Source organism: Ochotona curzoniae, unplaced genomic scaffold (genome assembly GCF_017591425.1).
Source record: "Ochotona curzoniae isolate NIBS_2020 unplaced genomic scaffold, NIBS_Ocur_1.0 scaffold_4953, whole genome shotgun sequence".
NCBI lineage: Eukaryota > Metazoa > Chordata > Mammalia > Lagomorpha > Ochotonidae > Ochotona > Ochotona curzoniae.
This window is the reverse complement of record NW_024467127.1, coordinates 4,394,623-4,414,425: the sequence shown is the minus strand read 5'-3', so window position 1 is coordinate 4,414,425 and position 19,803 is coordinate 4,394,623. Positions and strand designations below refer to the sequence as shown.

The following is a 19,803-nucleotide window of genomic DNA, read 5'->3' as shown; positions in this document are numbered from 1 at the left end:
GTGTCTGCTCTCCAGCAGAGGTGCAGGATTGGTCTTCCAGTAAGGATTTCTGAATCCCTTAACGCTTGTTGAGAACAATTAAATTAATGATTATCCTGAAAGCACTTTTGTGTTCCTTTGTTTATATTTGTAAATGCATATAGGATTAGCGGTGATCCTAGGGGCAGCATTACTAAAGGGGAAGAAATCAAAAACAAGGTACGTGGTAAATTCTGTGAGGTACTTAGATTCCAAACTAGGCTTGATATTCTCATCTTCCAAAGGCTTTTCTTCCACCTGAAGTAAGAGAGCTGGAAAGGCTTATGGGCAAAAAGAAAGCCAAACCCTTGCAATATATATCCTTTTAAATGATAAGTGCAGTGTCTAAGAACAAGAATACTTCTTTAAAAACAAACAGTTGTTTTAATACAATCTTAATTAGTAAGTAAAAGGTTTACACTTTTTCTATTGCTGTTGGTTTTAAAGTTTGCTACCCTGCAAAGTTAATACCAAAAAATACTTTCTAATGTCTGCGACATCTCTTACATTTCACATTATTTTATTCATTGTAAATAAAAGCAAACTTGGATAAATTTGAAGATAAACTTTTAATTACTGCAACCATGTTTATCAATTTGTAAATTTACTCCTTGACTTTATGTACATTTTTAATGTAGCCATTAAATTCTCTATATTTAACCTATTGATTTCTCTGTATAAGTTTTTAATCTCAGTTGAACGCTGGGCAGTTTATAATTATGTACAAAGTTTTTTTTTTTTTTTTCTGTACTAAGGTTGACTTTTTGCACATTTTTGGAAACGTTTCATTTGTACACTGATTTCCTGTTCTGACCAATACTTGTTGCTGAGTGCATGAGCATCATGAATGCGTGCATTGAACTACTGTCTGTGTCTCTGTGTTTAACTTCTTTCAAGATGTAGCCATCAGTTATTGCACTGCTATTCCTGACTTACATGAACCTTCTTGTTTTTACAGAATATAATTATCTACAGTTCTGTATCTGTTGAAGAACTCAGGAGTTCAACATTTCTTTCTAATTTTATAATGTTTTCCAAATTCGGTACCAAGTTGAAAGTATGCTTTGTGTATCAGGGGATGCGTGTTTGTGTGGAGATGTTTTTTTTCTGTGAGTAGGCACATGTATATATCCCAGTAAGTTCTTACTTTCATTTTGTTTCTACATTTTTATGAACTTGTTTTATAAGGGTACTATTTAGTTAGGATAATTAAATATATATAAAAGCTTTCTGAGAGATTATTTACTATATGAATATATTTTCAGCTGGCTGATCCAAATATTTTTTTAGTTTTGTTTTTAGCCATTCAAAATGTATTTGTATTTCCAGAATTGGATGCATACTGTACTGAGATTCTAATTAAAATGCTTGCAAGGAGAAGCATTGGATTCTCCTGAGAATTCTGGAAAATGAAAACAAACCGGAAAAATAGATTTTGAGCAGTACAAAAACACACTGTCCATTAAAATGGCATTTGAATTTTCAGTGCTATCACAAATGTGAGAAACTAAATTGTCTTTTAAAAGATGTCAAGATTTGTATACCTCCAGTTGCTGTTGGCCTGTCCTGTTAGTTTGCGAATGTTCCTTTTATTCTGCTCCCGAAAAAGATTTCAGCTTTTAGTTTTCTCCCATGCTGGGCAAGGTCAAACTGGATTTATAAAACAACACAATGATATATTGTAATTCTCTGTAATTGACTATAAATTGGTTTAGAAATTCCAAACGTTGTTGTGTCTTTGTACTGTACTGTGTGTTTTAAGTTAACTGGCAGAAAACTAATTGGGAATTTTAATTTCCAGTTGATACTGTTATATTAAAAGAGAAAACACCTTGTTTTTTCATTTGCAGTGCCACATAAAGTTACTCGTGTTAGGAATAAAGTCCAATATTGAAGTTGAATGTCACTAAGCTTACTATGTCGAAAGGAACCAGTGTGATTAGAACCTACCAGAAGCCAGATATAGTGTGGTATGTGCCACATTTCATGCACATTTTAACTTTGTGTTCATTCAAAATTGTGCTTGTAAAAAATGTATAAAATTTCTGAGTTTTATAATTTCTGTGTATTTGTTTTTTTCTTTTTTCTTGCTGGTAAATAGCTTTTTAAGAAATCTAATATAAAAGAAACCATGTTTATATTTTGTTTAGTGATCAATGGCTTTGTTTATATGGAGATTTGTATATTGTTGGCACACATCTTTGTTTAGATTTTTTATGCATGAAGGCCTGCAATAATTAGCACAATGAAAATTGCTTTTTATTACATGTCAGTTTGTTTTTCTTTTTTTGAAAGATTGTGGTGCAAAGGCTTACTCTGAGTAACCTTCTGGACTATGGAATGAACATAAAAGAATGACACTTTGAGTGTTAATAAAACTGGTATTTATTCCACTGTGATTGGTTTGCCCAGATCTGTTGTTGGAGACTTTGTTCCCAAGTGTCCCCCTTGCTTGAGTTCATCCTATTCCAGACTAACCTAGAAACACTGAGTCTGGACTGAGCCACTCTTCAGGGGTTGGATATTCATAACACCATTTGCAGTTGATAGAAAATTGTCAGTTAAAAAATTAGCCTGCTGTAGATTCAGTGAATTTGGAGTCACACCTGTGGTTGCTTGGACAGGGCCAACAAATTATTTCACAGGGCCTTATGTTCCCCAGCCCTCTTCTATAATACCCTACACAGTTTGCTGGAGTACAACTGTATCTGGCGTCTTATGTATCCAAACAAGAATTTAGCAGTGACTGAAAACAAACTAGGTCTGCTCTCTTACCTAGCGAATGTTAAACAATGGTCTCTCTCTCACTGGTACTGGAAGTGAATACTTTCATATAAGGGGCAACTTAGTGTGTGTTAAGCTTCAGAAACTTGGTGTTGAATTCTCAGGCACAGCCCTGACTGTTGTGGTCATCTCTCCCACTCACTCTGTCTCTCCACCCCCACCCCTGCTTTTACCCCAACATCCTGCTGCTTCAGTACATTTGTTTTTACATTTTATTATTATTGCTATCATTTTATGATACAGTTCCATATTCCCTTATCCTCTCCCCAATTCCTCTCCCCACCACCTAGTTCCTTTATATCATTACTAACATTTAGTTCTTCATACTCAGTCATATGTCCATCATTGCGGGCATGGACAATGGCAGAGAGTCCAGAATCCTATTGTCAAGATATAGTAAAGTTTCACTGTTAAGTCCATCTTTGTCTGGAAACAGAGATGCCGACCACACTGCATCCTCACATCCGGATGTTAGTCTCCATTTCACAGTTATTGTACATCCCCTCAAATGAAAAGTCATGATACAAAATCAACAATAGAAAGAAAAATAGAAATTTACTTTTTTTTTTAAGATTTAATTATTTATTGGAAAGTCAGATATACAGAGAGGAAGATCTTCCGTCCAATGATTCACTCCCCAAGTGAGCGCAACGGCCGATGTTATGCCGATCCGAAGCCAGGAGCCAAGAACTTCTTCTGGGTATCCCACATGGGTGCAGGGTCCCAAAGCTTTGGGCCGTCCTAGACTGCTTTCCCAGGCCACAAGCAGGGAGCTGGATGGGAAGTGGAGCTGCCGGGATTAGAACCGGCGACCATATGGGATCCTGGTGCGTTCAAAGCAAGGACTTTAGCCACTAGGCCACGCCGTCAGGCCCGAAAAATAGAAATTTACAATGCCATGAAGTTAAATGACATGTTACTAGATATGACAGTCTCCATTACACAGCTACTATACATTCCCTTAAATGAAAAGCCACAAAACAAAATCAACATACAGGAGAAAAAAGAAATTAACAATACCAAGAAGTTAAACAACATGCTATTAAATGACTAGCGTGTAGCTGAAGAAGTGAAAATCAAGAACCTTCTTGAAGAAAATGATGCCACTGCATGATCTACGAGTCATTGAATGATTTAATCAGAAGAAAGTGTTTTGAAGAGGTGAAACTAACAGAAAACAACAAAATCCATGCAATATGGTTTCCGCTGATTTTTGTTGGTGCAGTGTGTCTCCTCCAGATAATAAACAGATGGGTTTTGTTTTTTTATCCAGTCTACTAACCTATGATGTTTGATTGAGCTTAAGCCATTTACATTCAGAGTTAAATACACATGGGTGGTACTTTGATCCTGTCATTTTAGGAATGGGTTGTTCGTTGGTTTAGTCTTCTGTTGTCATTTTACTGGGATGTTCTTCCCCTTTGCCTTTGGTTTTGGTAGTTGCTATTCCTCTTCTCTGTCAAGAGAACATCTTGAAGTATCCTTTGTAGGGCAGGTTTGAAAGAGGCAAATTCTTTTAACTTTTCTTTACTGCGGAAGAATTTCATTTCATTTTCAAAGACAAAGCTTTGCTGGGTATATTATCCTAGGCCGACAATTTTCTTTCTTCTGCTTGCTTCATTCTATTTTGGAGACTCTCCACTGTACTTTTAATTTGCTCTACTGTGTTCTTAATTTCTGATATACCAGTCTTGATTTGCTGCTTCCTTAAATTCTTTGAACTCTTGCATGAGCTTCTCATTTTTTATCAGAATCTTTAAAATGAGTCTTATGGATTCTGTGTCCCCCATTTTCTCGATGTCTTCCTCAGTTAACTCTGAGGTTGGCAAAGGGTTTTGCTCCTTTGCAGTGGAGTCTTCAGTAATATTCATTTTGCCTTTGTCTCTCCTTTTGCTCTTGATCATTGCCCTTCTGGTTAGCAGAGTCTTCTTCTTGGGGCAGGTTTCTAAGCTGTGTCACCCACAGGTCTACAATGCAATTTTACTTATTGCAGTTGGTACACAGTTCTTTGCTTGCAGCCACTTGTGCCACAACCTCCAGCGAGTTCCTGGTCTGGGTTCTTATGTCAGATTTCCACCGTGGTCTCCATAGCCCCAGCTCTTGGCTCACCACTCTCCACCTCCAATGATACTGTGCTGAGGCTGTACCGTTGTCTCTACAACCTTTCTCCCACTTCTGGTTGGAGCAGGTCCCAGGAATAGGGAGACACCAGGAGTCCTATATAGTTAAGTTGTTGGTGGCGCTGATCCTGTCGGAACCCTTTGGACGTTAGGTCTGGGTGCCACACAGACCTATTTTGACTGGTACGATGCCACAGTCAGTATTATTTTCCTGTGGGACTTCAGCGAGTTCTCGCGAGCTCAGCACATGTGCAGTTTACTTTTGTCCCCTGTAGTCCCAAAGCTATTGCCACAGTGCGCAAAATGGTGCCTGTTGTACCACCACTACCTGTAGAATGCTATGTTGTTGCAGTTCACTAAGTCAGAAATGAGCTCACTCCCAGTTCAGAGCCCGCTCCATCCTTTCGCTTGCCCTTTCCTCATGCAAAATGGCGCCCAATTCGGCTCTAGGGGGCTGACTGGGCTATGAAATCCATTCTGTTCTCGCACTGCCTGTCTGAGATTTGCTGCTCTGTCTCTGCTCCTGGTCAAATCAAACGGATTCGCAGGATGGACAGTTTGTCTGGATTCACCTCCCAAGCTCCCAGTGAAAGTCCCTTCCCATCTGGTTGCTGGTGGAGTTCTGGCTACTGGTGGAGTTCAGATCGCCATGCTGGAGTATCAGTCACTGCAACACCACACTGCTGTGCCCGCTGCTTTCCTGGGTCGGTCAGACTCCAGGTACCCCTCTGCTGTTGTTCTGTCCTTTCCTGTTTCCTGAAATATGTCCTCTCTGCTTCATCCTGATTGTTTCTCTGTCTGTTTAAACGTGTCCTTACCCTATTCTGCCATATTGATTCTCCTTGGGTACAATTTTTTTTTAATCAGGTTAAATTTTACCGTTGAATCATCAATTATAGGGGACCCTGTGATTCACGTTGGAGCAAAATTTCTTCTCAGCTGTAAGGCAAGCAAAGTTGTCTGCTTCCAACTTACAGTGACAGGAAAGGCAGAGGGTAGACATCCCAGGGGGTTAAGTGGGAATGAAAAAGGCATGGATGGATGTTCCCAAGGGAAACAAACATGGCAGGGCAAGGTACCTCTGAAGACTTCTGGCTCAGTCCCCCTGCAACCCACTGGAAGTGTTGTCCTACCCTTTCAGAACGGAAGGTGGAGGACAGCAAGGTGTTTCAAAAAGTTAATTCTCCAGGGCCCGGCGGGATAGCTTAGCGGTTAAAGTCCTCATCCTGCACAGGCCATAATCCCATATGGGCACTGGTTCTAATCCCGACAGCCCCACTTCCCATCCAGCTCCCTGCTTGTGGCCTGGGAGAGCAGTCAAGGACAGACAGCCCAAAGCCTTGGGACCCTGCCCCCGTGTGGGAGACCTGGAAGAGGCTCCAGGTTCCTAGTTTCAGATCGGCTCAGCTCCAGCTGTTGCGGCACTTGGGGAGTGAACAATCAGAAGGACAATCTTCTTCTATGTCTCTCCTCTCTGACTTTCCAAAGAAAAAAATAAATCTTAAAAAAAAAAAAGTTAATCCTCCACTTTCCATTGCTTGCATCCCAAAAGGGGGTGGGAGTGTGCTGTTCTAGCTGCTCCACTTCTTTTTTTTTTTTTTTTTAGATTTATTTATTTTTACTTGAAAATAAGCCAGGAGCCTAGAGCTTCTTCTGGGTCTCCCATGCAGGTGCGGGGTCCCAAGTCTTTGAGCCATCCTCGACTGCTTTCCCAGGCCACAAGCAGGGAGCTGGATGCGAAGTGGAGCTGCCAGGATTAGAACTGGCACCCATATGGGATCCTGGGCGCGTCAAGGCAAGGACTTTAGCTGCTAGGCGACTGCACTGGACCCGACTGCTCCACTTCTGATCGCATTTCCTGCTTATTGTCTGGGAAGGCAATAGGGGATGGCTCAAATCCTTGGGCAGCTGAATCCACTTGGGAGACCCAGAGGAAACTCCTGGCTCCTGGCTTTGGATCAGCACAGCTCTGGCCATTGCAGCCATTTGGGGAGTGAATCAATGGATGGAAGACTTCTCTGTCTCTGCTGTCTGTAAATCAGCCTTTCAAAATAATTATACACATACACACCACCTGGGCCTGGCATGGTAGCCTAGCAGCTAAAGTCCTCGTCTTAACACGTGCTGAGATCCCATATGGGTGCCAGTTCTAATCCCAGCGGCCCCACTTCCCATCCCTGTTATTTCCTGCTTGTAGCCTGAGAAAGCAGTGGGGTACGGTCCAAAACCTTGGGACTCTGCACCCATGTGGGAGACCCAGAAGAAGCTCCTGGCTTCCGATTGGCTCAGCTCTGGCCGTTGTAGCCACTTGGGCAGTGAATCAGCGGACGGACCTTTCCATCTCTCCTGCTCTCTGCATATCTGACTTTCCAATCAAAAAAATATAAATCTTAAAAAGAACAAAGCGGCTTCAAGAGGAAGTATGTCCATAGCCCAGGTCTGTCCCTCCAGCTTTTGAGGCGACTTCAGTTTTTCCCCTCCTTTCTTGAAGAATAAAAGGTGTTCACAACTTGTTCTCTCTCGCCCCTTCCTGCCTGCCTTCATCACCTCCCATCTTCACACCCTGCAGTGCGGACTTCTGAGGTTGATCAGATACTCGCTCTGATCAACCACACTCTCTCTCTTTTTTTTTTATTTAAGATTTTTTTTAAAGATTTATTTTTATTATTATTTTTTTTATTGGAAAGGCGGATATACAGAGAGGAGAGACAGAGAGGAAGATCTTCCGTCCGATGATTCACTCCCCAAGTGAGCGCAACGGCCAATGCTATGCCGATCCGAAGCCAGGAGCCTCTTCCGGGTCTCCCACGCGGGTGCAGGGTCCCAAAGCTTTGGGCCGACCTCGACTGCTTTCCCGGGCCACAGGCAGGGAGCTGGAAGGGAAGCGGGGCTGCTGGGATAGAACCGGCGCCCATATGGGATCCCGGGCGTGCAAGGCGAAGACCTTAACCACTGCGCCACCACGCCGGGCCCCACACTCTCTTGCAAATGGTTGTCCAGCCATCCTACACTTTCTAAATTTTTACAATATTGGTAGACTAAGAACTGTCCAGATCTTACATATCAGATTACTTCTAATGATTGTTCCTTAGGCAGTGAAGAGACCAAGCCACACTTTCAAGCTTTGCATGGAAACCAAGGAAATATCTAAATTTGGGGCCTGCAAGTATCCTCTCCTACTCAACAGCAACAGTTCTCTACTGCTTTATAACAAGGATTTCCTTTCCTCAGTTTGCAAGAACATAGTTCTCCTTTTCATCCGAGTCCTCAGTGGAATCGACTTTTATGTCCCAATTTCTACTAACAGACTCTTCCGGCGTTTCCCATCGTAAGCACCTCAACCCATGTCCACAGCCGGGTGTTTTTAACAGCAGCACCTGCTTTGCTTTCACCAAAACCTGCATCAGGGTTCTCCAGGGAAACAGGACCGAAAGGAGATGCTGCTTCCACTGAACCATGGTGTCAGGGAGAGTAAGTCATCTAAGCAACTGGCTCACATGGTTGTGGAGGCGAACAATTCAGGTCACAATTGATGTCAGTCTGGAGTTCAAAGGTCAGAAACTCAATTCCTGTGTGGAAATTGTACAAAGAAGTTGTATGTTGTTGCAATCTGAAGGCAGAATCCCCTTTTCCTTGGGAAATCAAGCTGGCATAATTGGATGAAGCTTGTGGGTTGTCTTTATTTAGGAATCAACTGATTAGGGCCAACATTGTAACACAGCAGGTTAAACCACCAGCTGACCTGTGATACCAACATCCCTTGTGAGCACTGGTTTGGTTCAGACTGCTCTGCTTCCGATCCAGCCCTCCGTAGGCTGCCCTTGTAGACCTGGATGTTGCTTCTGGATGGCCTGTTTCAGCCATTTGGGGAGTGAACCAGCTGACTGAAGATCTATCACTCTGCTTTTCAAATAAGCTACAATAAGAGACAACTAATTATAACTTTTGAACACATCTAAAAACCACCTTCAACAGCAACATATAAACTAATGTGTGACCAACTAGCCTAGGCTAGTTCAAACATAGAATTAATCACCACCAAGATTCATCAACTAGGGCCCAGCAGCGTGGCCTAGCGGCTAAAGTCCTCGCCTTGAACACCCTGGGATACCATATGGGTGCAGGTTCTAATCCCAGCAACTCCACTTCCCATCTTGCTCCCTGCTTGTGGCCTGGGAAAGCAGTCGAGGACGGCACAATGCCTTGGGACCCTGCACCCACGTGGGAAACCCAGAAGAAGTTCCTGGTTCCTGGCTTCGGACCAGCATAGCATCGGCCGTTGTGCTCACTTGGGGAGTGAATCATCGGATGGAAGATCTTCCTCTCTGTCTCTCCTCCTCTCTGTATATCTGACTTTCCAATAAATAAATAAATCTTAAAAAAAAAGAATACTTGGAAAAACTACTGCAAAAATGTATATTACTCCTGTGATTGTGATGAATAGATACTATTTTTGCTTATTTGTAATTTTTGTGTTTTTTTTCCCAAAGATTTATTTATTTTATTACAAAGTCAGATGTACAGAAAGGAGGAGAGACAGAGAGAAAGATCTTGTGTCTGATGATTCACTGATGATTCACTCCCCAAGTGACCGCAACAGCCGAAGCTGTGCTGATCCGAAGCCAGGAGCCAGGAACTTCCTCCAGGTCTTCCATGTGCGTACAGGGTCCCAAGGCTTTGGGCTGTCCTCGACTGCTTTCCCAGGCCACAAGCAGGGAGCTGGATGGAAAGTGGAGCTGCCGGGGTTAGAACATGTGCCCATATGGGATCCTGGCGCAATTAAGGCAAGGACTTTAGCCACTAGGCCACGGCGCTGGGCCCTATTTGTAATTTCTGAACTTGTGATTTGTGGGCGCTTTTACTTAGTCCAAAATCTTAATGGCAAAAATGTTAAATTATCGTTCTTCTTCATCACTCCTGCTAGTCAAGTTAATCAGGTTCGGCAACAAGAGCTTAAAAAGCACCTGCACTTAACCTGGTGTTTTTGCTTCTCAGAATTTGCCTTAAAATAATCCAGGATGCCGCTGAGTGATATTCATCATGGAACTACTTAAAACTGGATGCACTGGAACTATCCAATGTCCCCCATATTGGGGTTTGGCTCAGGCAGGTGTGATCTTGCCATATCATGGAATATAAATGCTTGTTACCCGCTTAGTGAAGAGTGAGCAGTGTAAGAACAACAGCCGCACGTTTTCCCGCAATTTTCAGTGGCATCCCTCTTGGGGCTAAGTCAGTCTCTGATGTGCTTCCCTGACAAGCAGCCTCGGACAGCTGGACCACATTCTCCACCCAGACGTGCTGGGAAATCAGGGCTTCCAGGACTGTAGGTTCCAGTCTCACAGACGGTTCCTCAGCCGCTGCTGCCCAGTTCTGTGTCTTCTAGCTTCTGCCCCGTGGCCCCTTTCTCTGCCTAGATCCATTCCCTGGATCATCTCAGATAGTTCTGTAACTCCAGGACTGCAGATGTTGACGATTCTCGAGTGTACACTTTTGGGTTCCTGAACTAAAACCACACCTGACACTCAACTGTCCGAAGAGCGCGCTGCTATGAATTGAACTGCATCCTCCCCTAATTTCCTTAGTGTCCACTTTTATTTGAAAGAGATTGTTTTTCAGATCCCACAACAGCTGTGGCTGGGCCAGGTGGAAGCCAGGAGCTTCTGGGTCCATCTGGGTCTCCCAAGTGGGTGGCCGAAACCAAGTACTCGAGCCACCAACTGCTACCTCCAACATGAAGCTGGGTTGGAAGCGAGGTGAGATTTTCCCGCAGGCTCTGGGGGTATTTGAAGACTGGGAGTGCCAGAGAGTAACCAAGAATAACACTGGTCACGAGGGTGGGAAGAGACGCAGTAACCCCCATTCTCTGCCATGAAAGGCTGCAGCAAGAAGGCAACGGTTGGCAAGCCACAAGTGGTCCTTGCCCAGGTGCATGAAACACAGGGCCCCCTCCATGTGAGGCACTTAGCTGTCAATGCAGGTTGTGATGTTTTGGGGCGTGGCCGGCTGAGCCGATCAATACCTCCACTCAACACCCCGTACCTTCAGCTCTAAAAAGCCTGGGGTTATCCTTTAACCCTGTCACACTCTGTCAGTAAACAGGGCTGAGCCAACAGCCACCTGCAGTGCGAGCGCTGCTTCAATTCCCACCCTGCTCCCTGTTCAGGGATCTGAGAACGCAGCAGAACATGGCCCGGCAACTTCGGCTCCTGCAACCTACGTGGCAGACCGAGTTCTTGAGATCAGACTGGACTTGCAGCCATCTGCAGAGTAAAACAGCGGAGGCACGATCTAACTCTAGGCTTTTCAACCAAATACGATATGTTTTAGAAGTTAGCAAGCAAATCCCCATCACGCCTTCTTTGAACTATATGCAGAATGGAGGCACTGGGCGGCTCCTGCTGCTCTCCCTCCCTGGGGAGCGGCGGCATCTCCTCCCAGGGCCGCGTGAAGGCTGCAGTCAGCACGGTGGCCCGGCCACAAGGCGAACCTCCACACTGACTGGGGCTCGTGCTTCTGCTTAGAACTTTCCAGCGGTTTCCCATCTCAGACTCCGGGGTTGTTGCCGTCACCTGCCCAGCCCCGCCGTAAGGGCTGTTCCGACCGTGGCCGGGCCCCACCTCCTCTGTCTCCATCTCAGTAAGGGCTGGGCTGGGGCGACGCTGTCTGCTTTGGGTTTTGCACCCAGCGTCCACCCAGCGCAGCCCCAGCAGCCGCAGCCACTCGGGCTCGGAGCGGCAGCCATTTCCCACGGCAGGGCGGAAGGCGCCTGCGCGGCGCCCGGGGGCGGGACTTCCCGTGCGCACTGGGGAGGAACCTCCGGCGAGAGCCGGAAGCACGGTCCTCCGTGGTCGGCGGAGGGCTCGGCTGATCCCCGGGTTCGTTTCCCGCGTTGCCATGGGCAAGAAGGACCGCGGAGACCGCGGTGAGACGGGGGGCGGCGTCGCCCGCCCGTGTGCCAGCTGACGGGGACGTCTCCGCGAACCCGCTGGGCAGGGCTGGGGGCGCTGGGCTGGCCCTCGGGGCGGGGGGACGCGGGCCGGGCGCCTTGCCGTGCTCACCCCCCCCCCGTGTGCATCCGCAGACAGGAAGAAATCCAAGAAGCGGCACTATGAGGAGGAAGAGGAGGAGGAAGATGACGGCCCTGGAAACGACCCTCAGGAGGCGGTGCCCTCCGCGGCCGGCAAGCAGGTGGACGAGTCGGGCACCAAAGTGGACGAGTATGGGGCCAAGGACTACCGGCTGCAGATGCCGCTCAAGGACGACCACGCTTCCCGGCCCCTGTGGGTGGTAAGCGGGCCTGGGACAGCGGTCCGGAGTGGAAGGACAGCATGCAGCCCCGCGCACCCACCCGGGCTTCCCCCCTGGCCGGACACCCGGTGCTAGGATGTGCAGGCAGCCGCAGGACAGACAGTGTCTGCTATTTAGCAGTCTGTGCACCTTCTTTCAGATGAGGGGAAACACTTGCTTAGCAGCCAGCTTGTGTGCCAAGTGAAAATAGTCAGATTTTTTTTTTTTTTTAATCTAGGGCAAGTGTTTCTTGTAGCTTGCTTGCATCTTTTTTTTTTTTTTTTTTAAGGTTTACATATTTTTGCTGAAAAGGCAGATTGACAGGGAGAAGGAGACAGAAAAAACCTCCCCAAATGGCCACAACGGCTGGACCTGAGCCAGTCCGAAGCCAGGAGCCAGCAGCTTCTTCCAGGTCTCCCATGTGGGTGCAGGGTCCCAAGGCTTTGTTTGGGCCGTCCTCGACTGCTTTCCCAGGCCACAAGCAGGGAGGTGGAAGGGAAGTGGAACAGCTAGGATGTAAACTGGTGCCCATCTGGGATTCCAGCACCTGCAGGCAGAGGATTGGCCAGTTGTGCTATCTCGCCACCGCAACAGTAGTCAGTGTTCTGCCTTGAGTTGAAATCTCATAGAGGATCTCCGAAGCTCGACAGCGACAGGGTCATTCCTTGGGCAGAATCTTCATTGTGGGAGGCAGCTGCTGACTGTGGCAATCTGCTTCGCTCCATTGCTGTGTATCTGCCCAGAGCCCCCTCCCCCCCGGCCCCACAGCTGTCAGCCTTTAACTCTGTGGGCTCAAGTCCAGCGGCTCCCGCAACTCACACGTGTCCTGTCTGCCGCTGTTTCTCAGGCTCCCGATGGCCACATCTTCCTGGAAGCCTTCTCACCGGTGTACAAATACGCGCAGGACTTCCTAGTGGCCATTGCAGAGCCAGTGTGCCGGCCCACCCACGTGCATGAGTACAAACTCACGGCCTACTCCCTGTATGCCGCCGTCAGCGTCGGGCTGCAGACCAGCGATATCACCGAGTACCTGCGCAAGCTCAGCAAGACCGGAGTCCCCGATGGGATTATTCAGTTTATTAAGGCAAGTCGGGGTCGCTGATGGTGGCCGTAGTGGGGGTCGGCGCCCCTGGCAGCCCGTCAGATCGGCAGTTGTGCTCGCCGCGGTTCTCCCACTGTCTGGCCCTAGCCCTGGGGACCTGCAGGGTGGGTCACGATTCAGGCTGTACTAGCAGAGACGCTGAGAGAGCTGCCCTGCTCAGTCATGTCACAAGTGCTGTCAGTGAGGAGGCAGCTGCCGACAGGGAGCAAGGCAACCAGGAACCGCTTCACCTGCTTCCCTCCGTCATAGGCGTCCATCCGTCAGAATTCTGAGAGCGTCAGAGTAGTGGCTGCGGCCACCCGGGCTGTGGCTTCTGGTTTTGTCAGCCATAGTTGCCCCAGGCAGGTGCTGAACTCTCTTCAAGGCTAGATGGCTTGCGTTGAGACCAAGGCTGAATGTGTTCCACCGGGGAGAGTCAAGAGGACCTTCACATGTTGAAGTGGGAATGGCAGGCGGCAGTTGTCGAGGCATGTGCCGTCCTGAGGATGTGGCTGGTGGGTTGTGTTGCTTTGGGCTGATCTGAAGGGGGTTTGAGTCACAGTTTGCCACTGCCTCCAAGCCCAGAGTAGCCACGCAAGCGGGGACCAGGAAGAGGGACTCTTGCTTCACTGGATTGAGCCTGCTTTAGTGTCATGGTGGGCCTCTACTCTTTTTTTATTTATTTAAATTTTATTTAAAAAAATTTTTTTTTTAAGATTTATTTTTATTTTTATTGGAAAGGTGGATATACAGAGAGGAGGAGAGACAGAGAGGAAGATCTTCCAGCTGCTGATTCACTCCCCAAGTGACCTCAGTGGCCAGAGCTGAGCCAATCTGAACCCAGCAGCCAGAAACCTCCTCTGGGTCTCCCAGGCAGGTACAGGTCCCAAGGCTTTGGGCTGTCCTCGACTGCTTTCCCAGGCCACAAGCAGGGAGCTGGATGAGAAGCAAAGCCGCCGGGATTAGAACCAGTGTCCATTTGGGATTCTGGCACGTTCAAGGCGAGGACTTTAGCCTCTAGGCTACTGTGTTGGGCCCGGGCTTCACTCTTGATTGGTAGTTGCTATTGGGGCACAGGTGTTGGTGTACGGTGGGATGGGGGTGGGGTAGGACAACAGCCAAGGGTTTGGGTAGTGTTGAGATTTTCATGGCCACCATGCCAGCTCTACAGCTGCCTTCCTAGAGCTGGCCTGTTTTCTCTGCCACCAAGATCCTTACTTTGAATTTTACGTTTGCGGCAAACAGCTCCTGTGCATCTGCTATGTGCGGGCTCTGATCAGGGGGCCACGGTAATGACCACTGTGGGCGTGGGGGGGATGGGGAAAGAGAGTGTGTGTCAGAGGGCAGTGAGAAGAGCAGTGTGCTCTCCGGAAGCAGGGGCTCGTGGGAAAAGCTCGGTGCAGACAGCCCTAGCTAGCTGTGTTGGGATTGATTGCACCCCGGTTTTGGAGGTCAGAAGCAACTAGGGGTGAGCATGATCTGGGTGAGCTGCTTGTTGTTAATTCGACTGCTGTTGTATCTTCATGCAGCTGTGCACTGTTAGCTACGGGAAGGTCAAGCTGGTCCTGAAGCACAACAGGTAAGAGACTGGAGGCTGCCCTCCCCGGGGCCTCTCACTGCAATACAGGGTGAGGGGCTATGGGAAGGAGCTGACCTCTTCTCTGCCAGTGTCTCGCAGAATTTATTCAGTGGTCACCATGTTGGCCACTGCAGCAGCAGTGCCGAGCCAGTCCCCTTCCTGTTGGACTCCCCAGGCTGGCCCTGCCTTTAGCACTGTACACCCTGTCCCATAGGGCAGCTGCTCTGAGCTCAGGTTGGGCAGAGGGTCGTGGGGAGGCAGAAAATGGGCCAAGTAAAGAATGAGGAAGCTACTAGTTCTAGCCCATCTGGGGAGGGCAGTGGTGGAATCTTCTGGAGGTGGGGGTGGTCCGTGGACGCTTTCTTGCTCGCCTGCCTGCAGGTACTTTGTTGAGAGCTCCCACCCCGATGTCATCCAGCATCTCCTTCAGGACCCGGTGATCCGGGAGTGCCGCCTGCGGAATGCCGAGGGGGAGGCTGCCGAGCTCATCACGGAGACATTTACCAGCAAGTCCGCTGTATGTGGGCTCCTGGCTGCCCCGAGGGGCTGGGCACTTGTCATCACAGATCCTGGTTGACTGCAGTCTGGCCCCTGTTGCCCAGCAGCCCTACCTTTTGCCCCCTGCCCACAGCTTCAACCCTTGCCACAGGGTTAAAGATGATGTGCCTCTGTCTCCCAGATCTCGAAGGCTGTTGAAGGTGGCGGCGGGCCCTCCACTTCCCGGGTGGGCGACGCACAGGGTAAATCGGACATCCCCACAGACCTGTTTGACTTCTATGAGCAAATGGACAAGGATGAGGAGGAAGAGGAGGAGACACAGACAGTGTCCTTTGAAGTCAAGCAGGTGAGTGTCTCGCTGGCCCTGAGGCCCAGCCCTGTGTGGGCTCCAGCTGTGGGCTCTGTGAGCTGCTGTCTGGTGTCTGGGGGCCCCAGCATCTACCCTCCTGATGGTAGGAGAGCCCAGGCAGCCCCTTGTTGGGCTCGGGGCCTGGGACTGCACCCTCCCCAAAGAGATGGGAGGGATAGCGCCTGACGCTCAGGTTGGCCGGCCAGTTGGGTTTAATTTTGCCAGTTTAGTTGGGGTGGCTTTTCTGTGCTTTACAATCTGAAATTGTACGAGGCTGAACAAGATGCGGAGTTTCAGCATTGGGCCCCTTAGCATGTGTGGTGTTGCGAGCCCATCCTGTCAGCTGACGAGCTTTGATGAAACCACCTTCCAGGAGATGATTGAAGAGCTGCAGAAGCGCTGCATCCACCTGGAGTACCCGCTGCTGGCGGAGTACGACTTCCGGAATGACTCGGTCAACCCCGATATCAACATCGACCTGAAACCCACGGCCGTGCTCAGACCCTATCAGGAGAAGAGCTTGCGGAAGATGTTTGGGAACGGGCGGGCACGCTCCGGGGTCATCGTTCTTCCGTGTGGTAAGGGGCTGGGCTGGCCAGCGTGTCCTCTCTGGGTCCGCTGGCCGCCTCCCTGACCGCAGGGTCTGCTGGGTGGGTGGTCCTGACCTCATTGTGCCTGCTAGGGCGAGGAGTCTTATGAAGTATGCACTGGGAGGCTTCTTCCTGGACAGTTTCTGGCAGCATTCAGTGCCAAGGAAAGGCACTGGCAGCTCGCTTGGCACCCGTCTGAGCTCTCTTGTCACTGGGGTTGAGTGTCCGTTCTTCAGGAGTGCTTTGGCTCTCAGGTCATTCTGTACGTACGTAGTGAGGTGTCTTGGACCTGGGACACAAGTCTAAACGTGAAATTCCTGTGTGTCTCATAATGACCTTGACGCACAGCCTGACAGTAATCTATGCGGCCTTGTCCTGCACCTGTGCTTTCAGTGGGACGCTCGCGTGAGGTCACTGTGTGGGGTTTGTTGTCCGTGCACGGAAGGACCATATTTTGGAGCGCTGTGGATTTTAGATTTTTATGTCAGGGTTTCTCAACCAGTCCTGTCATCCTGGCCAGAGGCTGCACAGACTCCCCCTAGGGGCTCTCCTTTGGACTCAGTGGAGGCATAGTTTCCAGGGAAGGGGCCTTTCTGCCTCCCATATATATATTTTAAAGATTTATGTATGTTTATTGGAAGATATACAGAGAGAAGGAGAGACTGAAAGATCCTCCATCTGCTGGCTTACTCCCTACATGGCTGCAATAGGCAGAGCTGAGCCGATCCAAAGCCAGGAGCCAGGAGGCTCCTTTGGGTGTCCCACGCAGGTGCAGGGTCCCAAGGCTTTGGGCTGTCCTTGACTGCTCTGCCAGGCCACTAGCAGGGAGCTGGAAGGGAAATGGACCAGCTGGGATATAAACCAGTGTCCATATGGCATCCTGGCGCATGTAAGGCAGGGACTTTAGCCACTAGGCTGCTGCACCAAGCCCCCATTATTTTTCTTAAGTCTGTTTACTTTAAAGGCAGAGCGGAACACACAGAGGAAGATGTAGGGAGATCCTCTATCAGCTGGTTACTCAAGTGCCCTTGCCAGCTGGAGCTGGGCCAGGCTGAAGCCACACGTCAGGGACTCTGTCTAGGTCTTCTCCATGTGTGGCAGGGATCCAAGTATTTGGGCTGTCATCTGCTTCCCAGGCTGCTGCTTAACAGGAAGCTGGATTGGAAGCAGAGGTGAGACGTGATCCCACGCACCCAGATGTGGGATGTGGACATTGCAAATGGCAGCCTAACATGCTGCACCACAGGTTCACTTCCAGGATGCTTTTTTAGTAAAGTTCTTTGGATTTTTTTGTTATTGTTGTTGTTTTAAAAGAGAACTCATTTTTTAAAAGTTTAATTATTTTTATTGGAAAGACAGATTTATAGAGAGAAGGAGAACAAGAGAAAGAAGGTCTTGCATCTACCTGTTCACTCCCCAAATGGCCGCAACTGCCAGGGCTGGGCTGTTCAGAAGCCAGGAGCCAGGAACCTATTCCAGGTTTCCCATGATGGTGCACGATCCCAAGGCTTTGGGCCATCCTGCACTATTTTCCCAGCCCACATGCAGGGAGCTGGATTGGGAAGTGGAGCAGCCAGGACAAGAATAGGCATACCCGTATGGGATGGCAGCACCCCAGGATGGGGACTTAGCCAGTTGAGCAACTGCACTGGCCCCTCCTTGTATTACTTTGACAGTGAAGGAAGGGTGACTGTTGAGAGGAGCAGACTACTTTCTGTCTTGGTCTTCAGATGCTTTGTGGTCTTATGCTCAGAAGCTGCTGTGATTTCTCCTCTGTCTGCGGTAATCCTGTGCACACTTGGTACTGTTCTTAGTCTTTGTTAGTACCATGTACACTTAGTACTCCCAAGTTCTTGGCCCTACCCACTCTGTGATGATACCAGGTGTTTCTTACTGGCTCCTTCCTTGGCAGATTGTGTGCTAGGCACCTTTGCCCAGCAGCACCACTATCTTGGGGTGACAGGCAAGGCATTAAAATGGGGATACCAGGCGTCGGTCCCCTCCCTGGTTTGTTTTGAGATTTCAACATTTAAACAAGAAGCATGTGAAAGCCACCAGAGGCCCTGGCTCCCCAAGATCCTCACATGTGTGAGGTGGGCGTGTCTCTCGTTTGTAGAAGGGGCTGAGGCCGGGGTCCTGAGTGCCTCACAGTAGGCTTGGCGGAGTCAGCCAGTGGTCCCTTGAGGCTGGCCCCGGGGTAGGATCACACCCTTTGGTTTGTCCTAGGTGCTGGGAAGTCGCTGGTGGGTGTGACGGCTGCGTGCACTGTCAGAAAGCGCTGCCTGGTGCTGGGAAACTCGGCTGTGTCCGTGGAACAATGGAAAGCCCAGTTCAAGATGTGGTCCACCATCGATGACAGCCAGATTTGCCGCTTCACCTCCGACGCCAAGGACAAGCCCATAGGCTGCTCCGTTGCCATCAGCACGTACTCCATGCTGGGCCACACCTCCAAAAGGTCTTGGGAGGCCGAGCGTGTCATGGAATGGCTGCGGACCCAGGAGTGGGGCCTCATGATCCTGGATGAGGTGCACACCATCCCAGGTGCGCCAGTGGGGGTGGGCTGGTATGGTGGCTAGCTGGGTAAAAAGCTTTTAGAACTTTCTGAAGGTTGGTAGGGTCAAGGTTTCTTTGGTCGATGGCCCACAGCAGCCAACGACCAGCTGCTTAGCAAGCGATACTTCCTTTCTTCCATCGTTCTTGCTGCAGTTCACTGTACCTTTGGCTGTTATGTGGTGCTGTGACAGGTAGGAGCCCTAGAAAGCCCTTGTAGTTGGGTAGCTATGTCATTTGAAGACTGAAGTATTGGTCCTTAAGGAATATGAGGTAGAAACCCTTCTCCAAGATTGCAAGCAAACCTTTTGCTCTTTCTTAATTATTTATTTTAAAAGCAGAGAGACAAAGACAGGTTTTTCATCTGCTATTTACCCCCCTCAGTTGCCTGCAACAACCCTAGGGTGGGCCAGGCTGCAGCCGGGAACCAGGAACGTATGCCCACATGAGCGGCAGGGACCCAAGTGCCCGAGCCATCACCCCTGCCCTGTAAGGTCCTCCTGAACTGGAAGCTGAGCCAGGGCTCACACCCCGGCACTCCTATAGGCGTGCACACCTCCAAGTGGCGACTCACCTGCTGTGCCGCAGATACAAGGTGATCGCTGGAAGAATTGCTGTGTGGCAGGGACTCTGGAAACCAGCTTGTGTTGACATTGGCAGGAGCCCCCAGTGCCACACCTAGCAGTCTCTCCTGGAGCAGTGATACACACAGAGCTGACCATGTGTGTCTGCAGCAGCCCCATCCATGACCTGCAAGGTCCAGTGGCCATCAGTGGGCACGTGGAAAACCATGCCAAGGGCCCCTGTGGGATGCAGGAGCATATGGGGAACCAAGTGGTGAGGTGGCACTTAAATGCTGAGGGCCCCACGGGACACCGGGGTGCTGCTGCTGCAAGGTCCTAGGTGTGGGGGGCTGTTGAGGAGGACATGTTGGGACGCTTTTG

General features: G+C 49.2%; 1 protein-coding gene across 1 annotated transcript in view; it reads left to right on the top strand.

Moving 5' to 3' along the window:
- The first annotated feature begins 11,745 nt into the window (after positions 1-11,745).
- The window catches only part of ERCC3 (ERCC excision repair 3, TFIIH core complex helicase subunit), a 29,329-nt gene continuing 21,271 nt past the window's right edge, over positions 11,746-19,803 (top strand). Inside the window, exons 1-8 of the mRNA XM_040971172.1 lie at positions 11,746-11,847; positions 12,007-12,212; positions 13,060-13,296; positions 14,823-14,872; positions 15,254-15,389; positions 15,552-15,716; positions 16,093-16,297; positions 18,536-18,850. Of these exons, the coding sequence (XP_040827106.1) occupies positions 11,820-11,847; positions 12,007-12,212; positions 13,060-13,296; positions 14,823-14,872; positions 15,254-15,389; positions 15,552-15,716; positions 16,093-16,297; positions 18,536-18,850 (1,342 nt within the window). The 5' untranslated portion in view covers positions 11,746-11,819. The remainder of the gene's footprint in view (positions 11,848-12,006; positions 12,213-13,059; positions 13,297-14,822; positions 14,873-15,253; positions 15,390-15,551; positions 15,717-16,092; positions 16,298-18,535; positions 18,851-19,803) is intronic.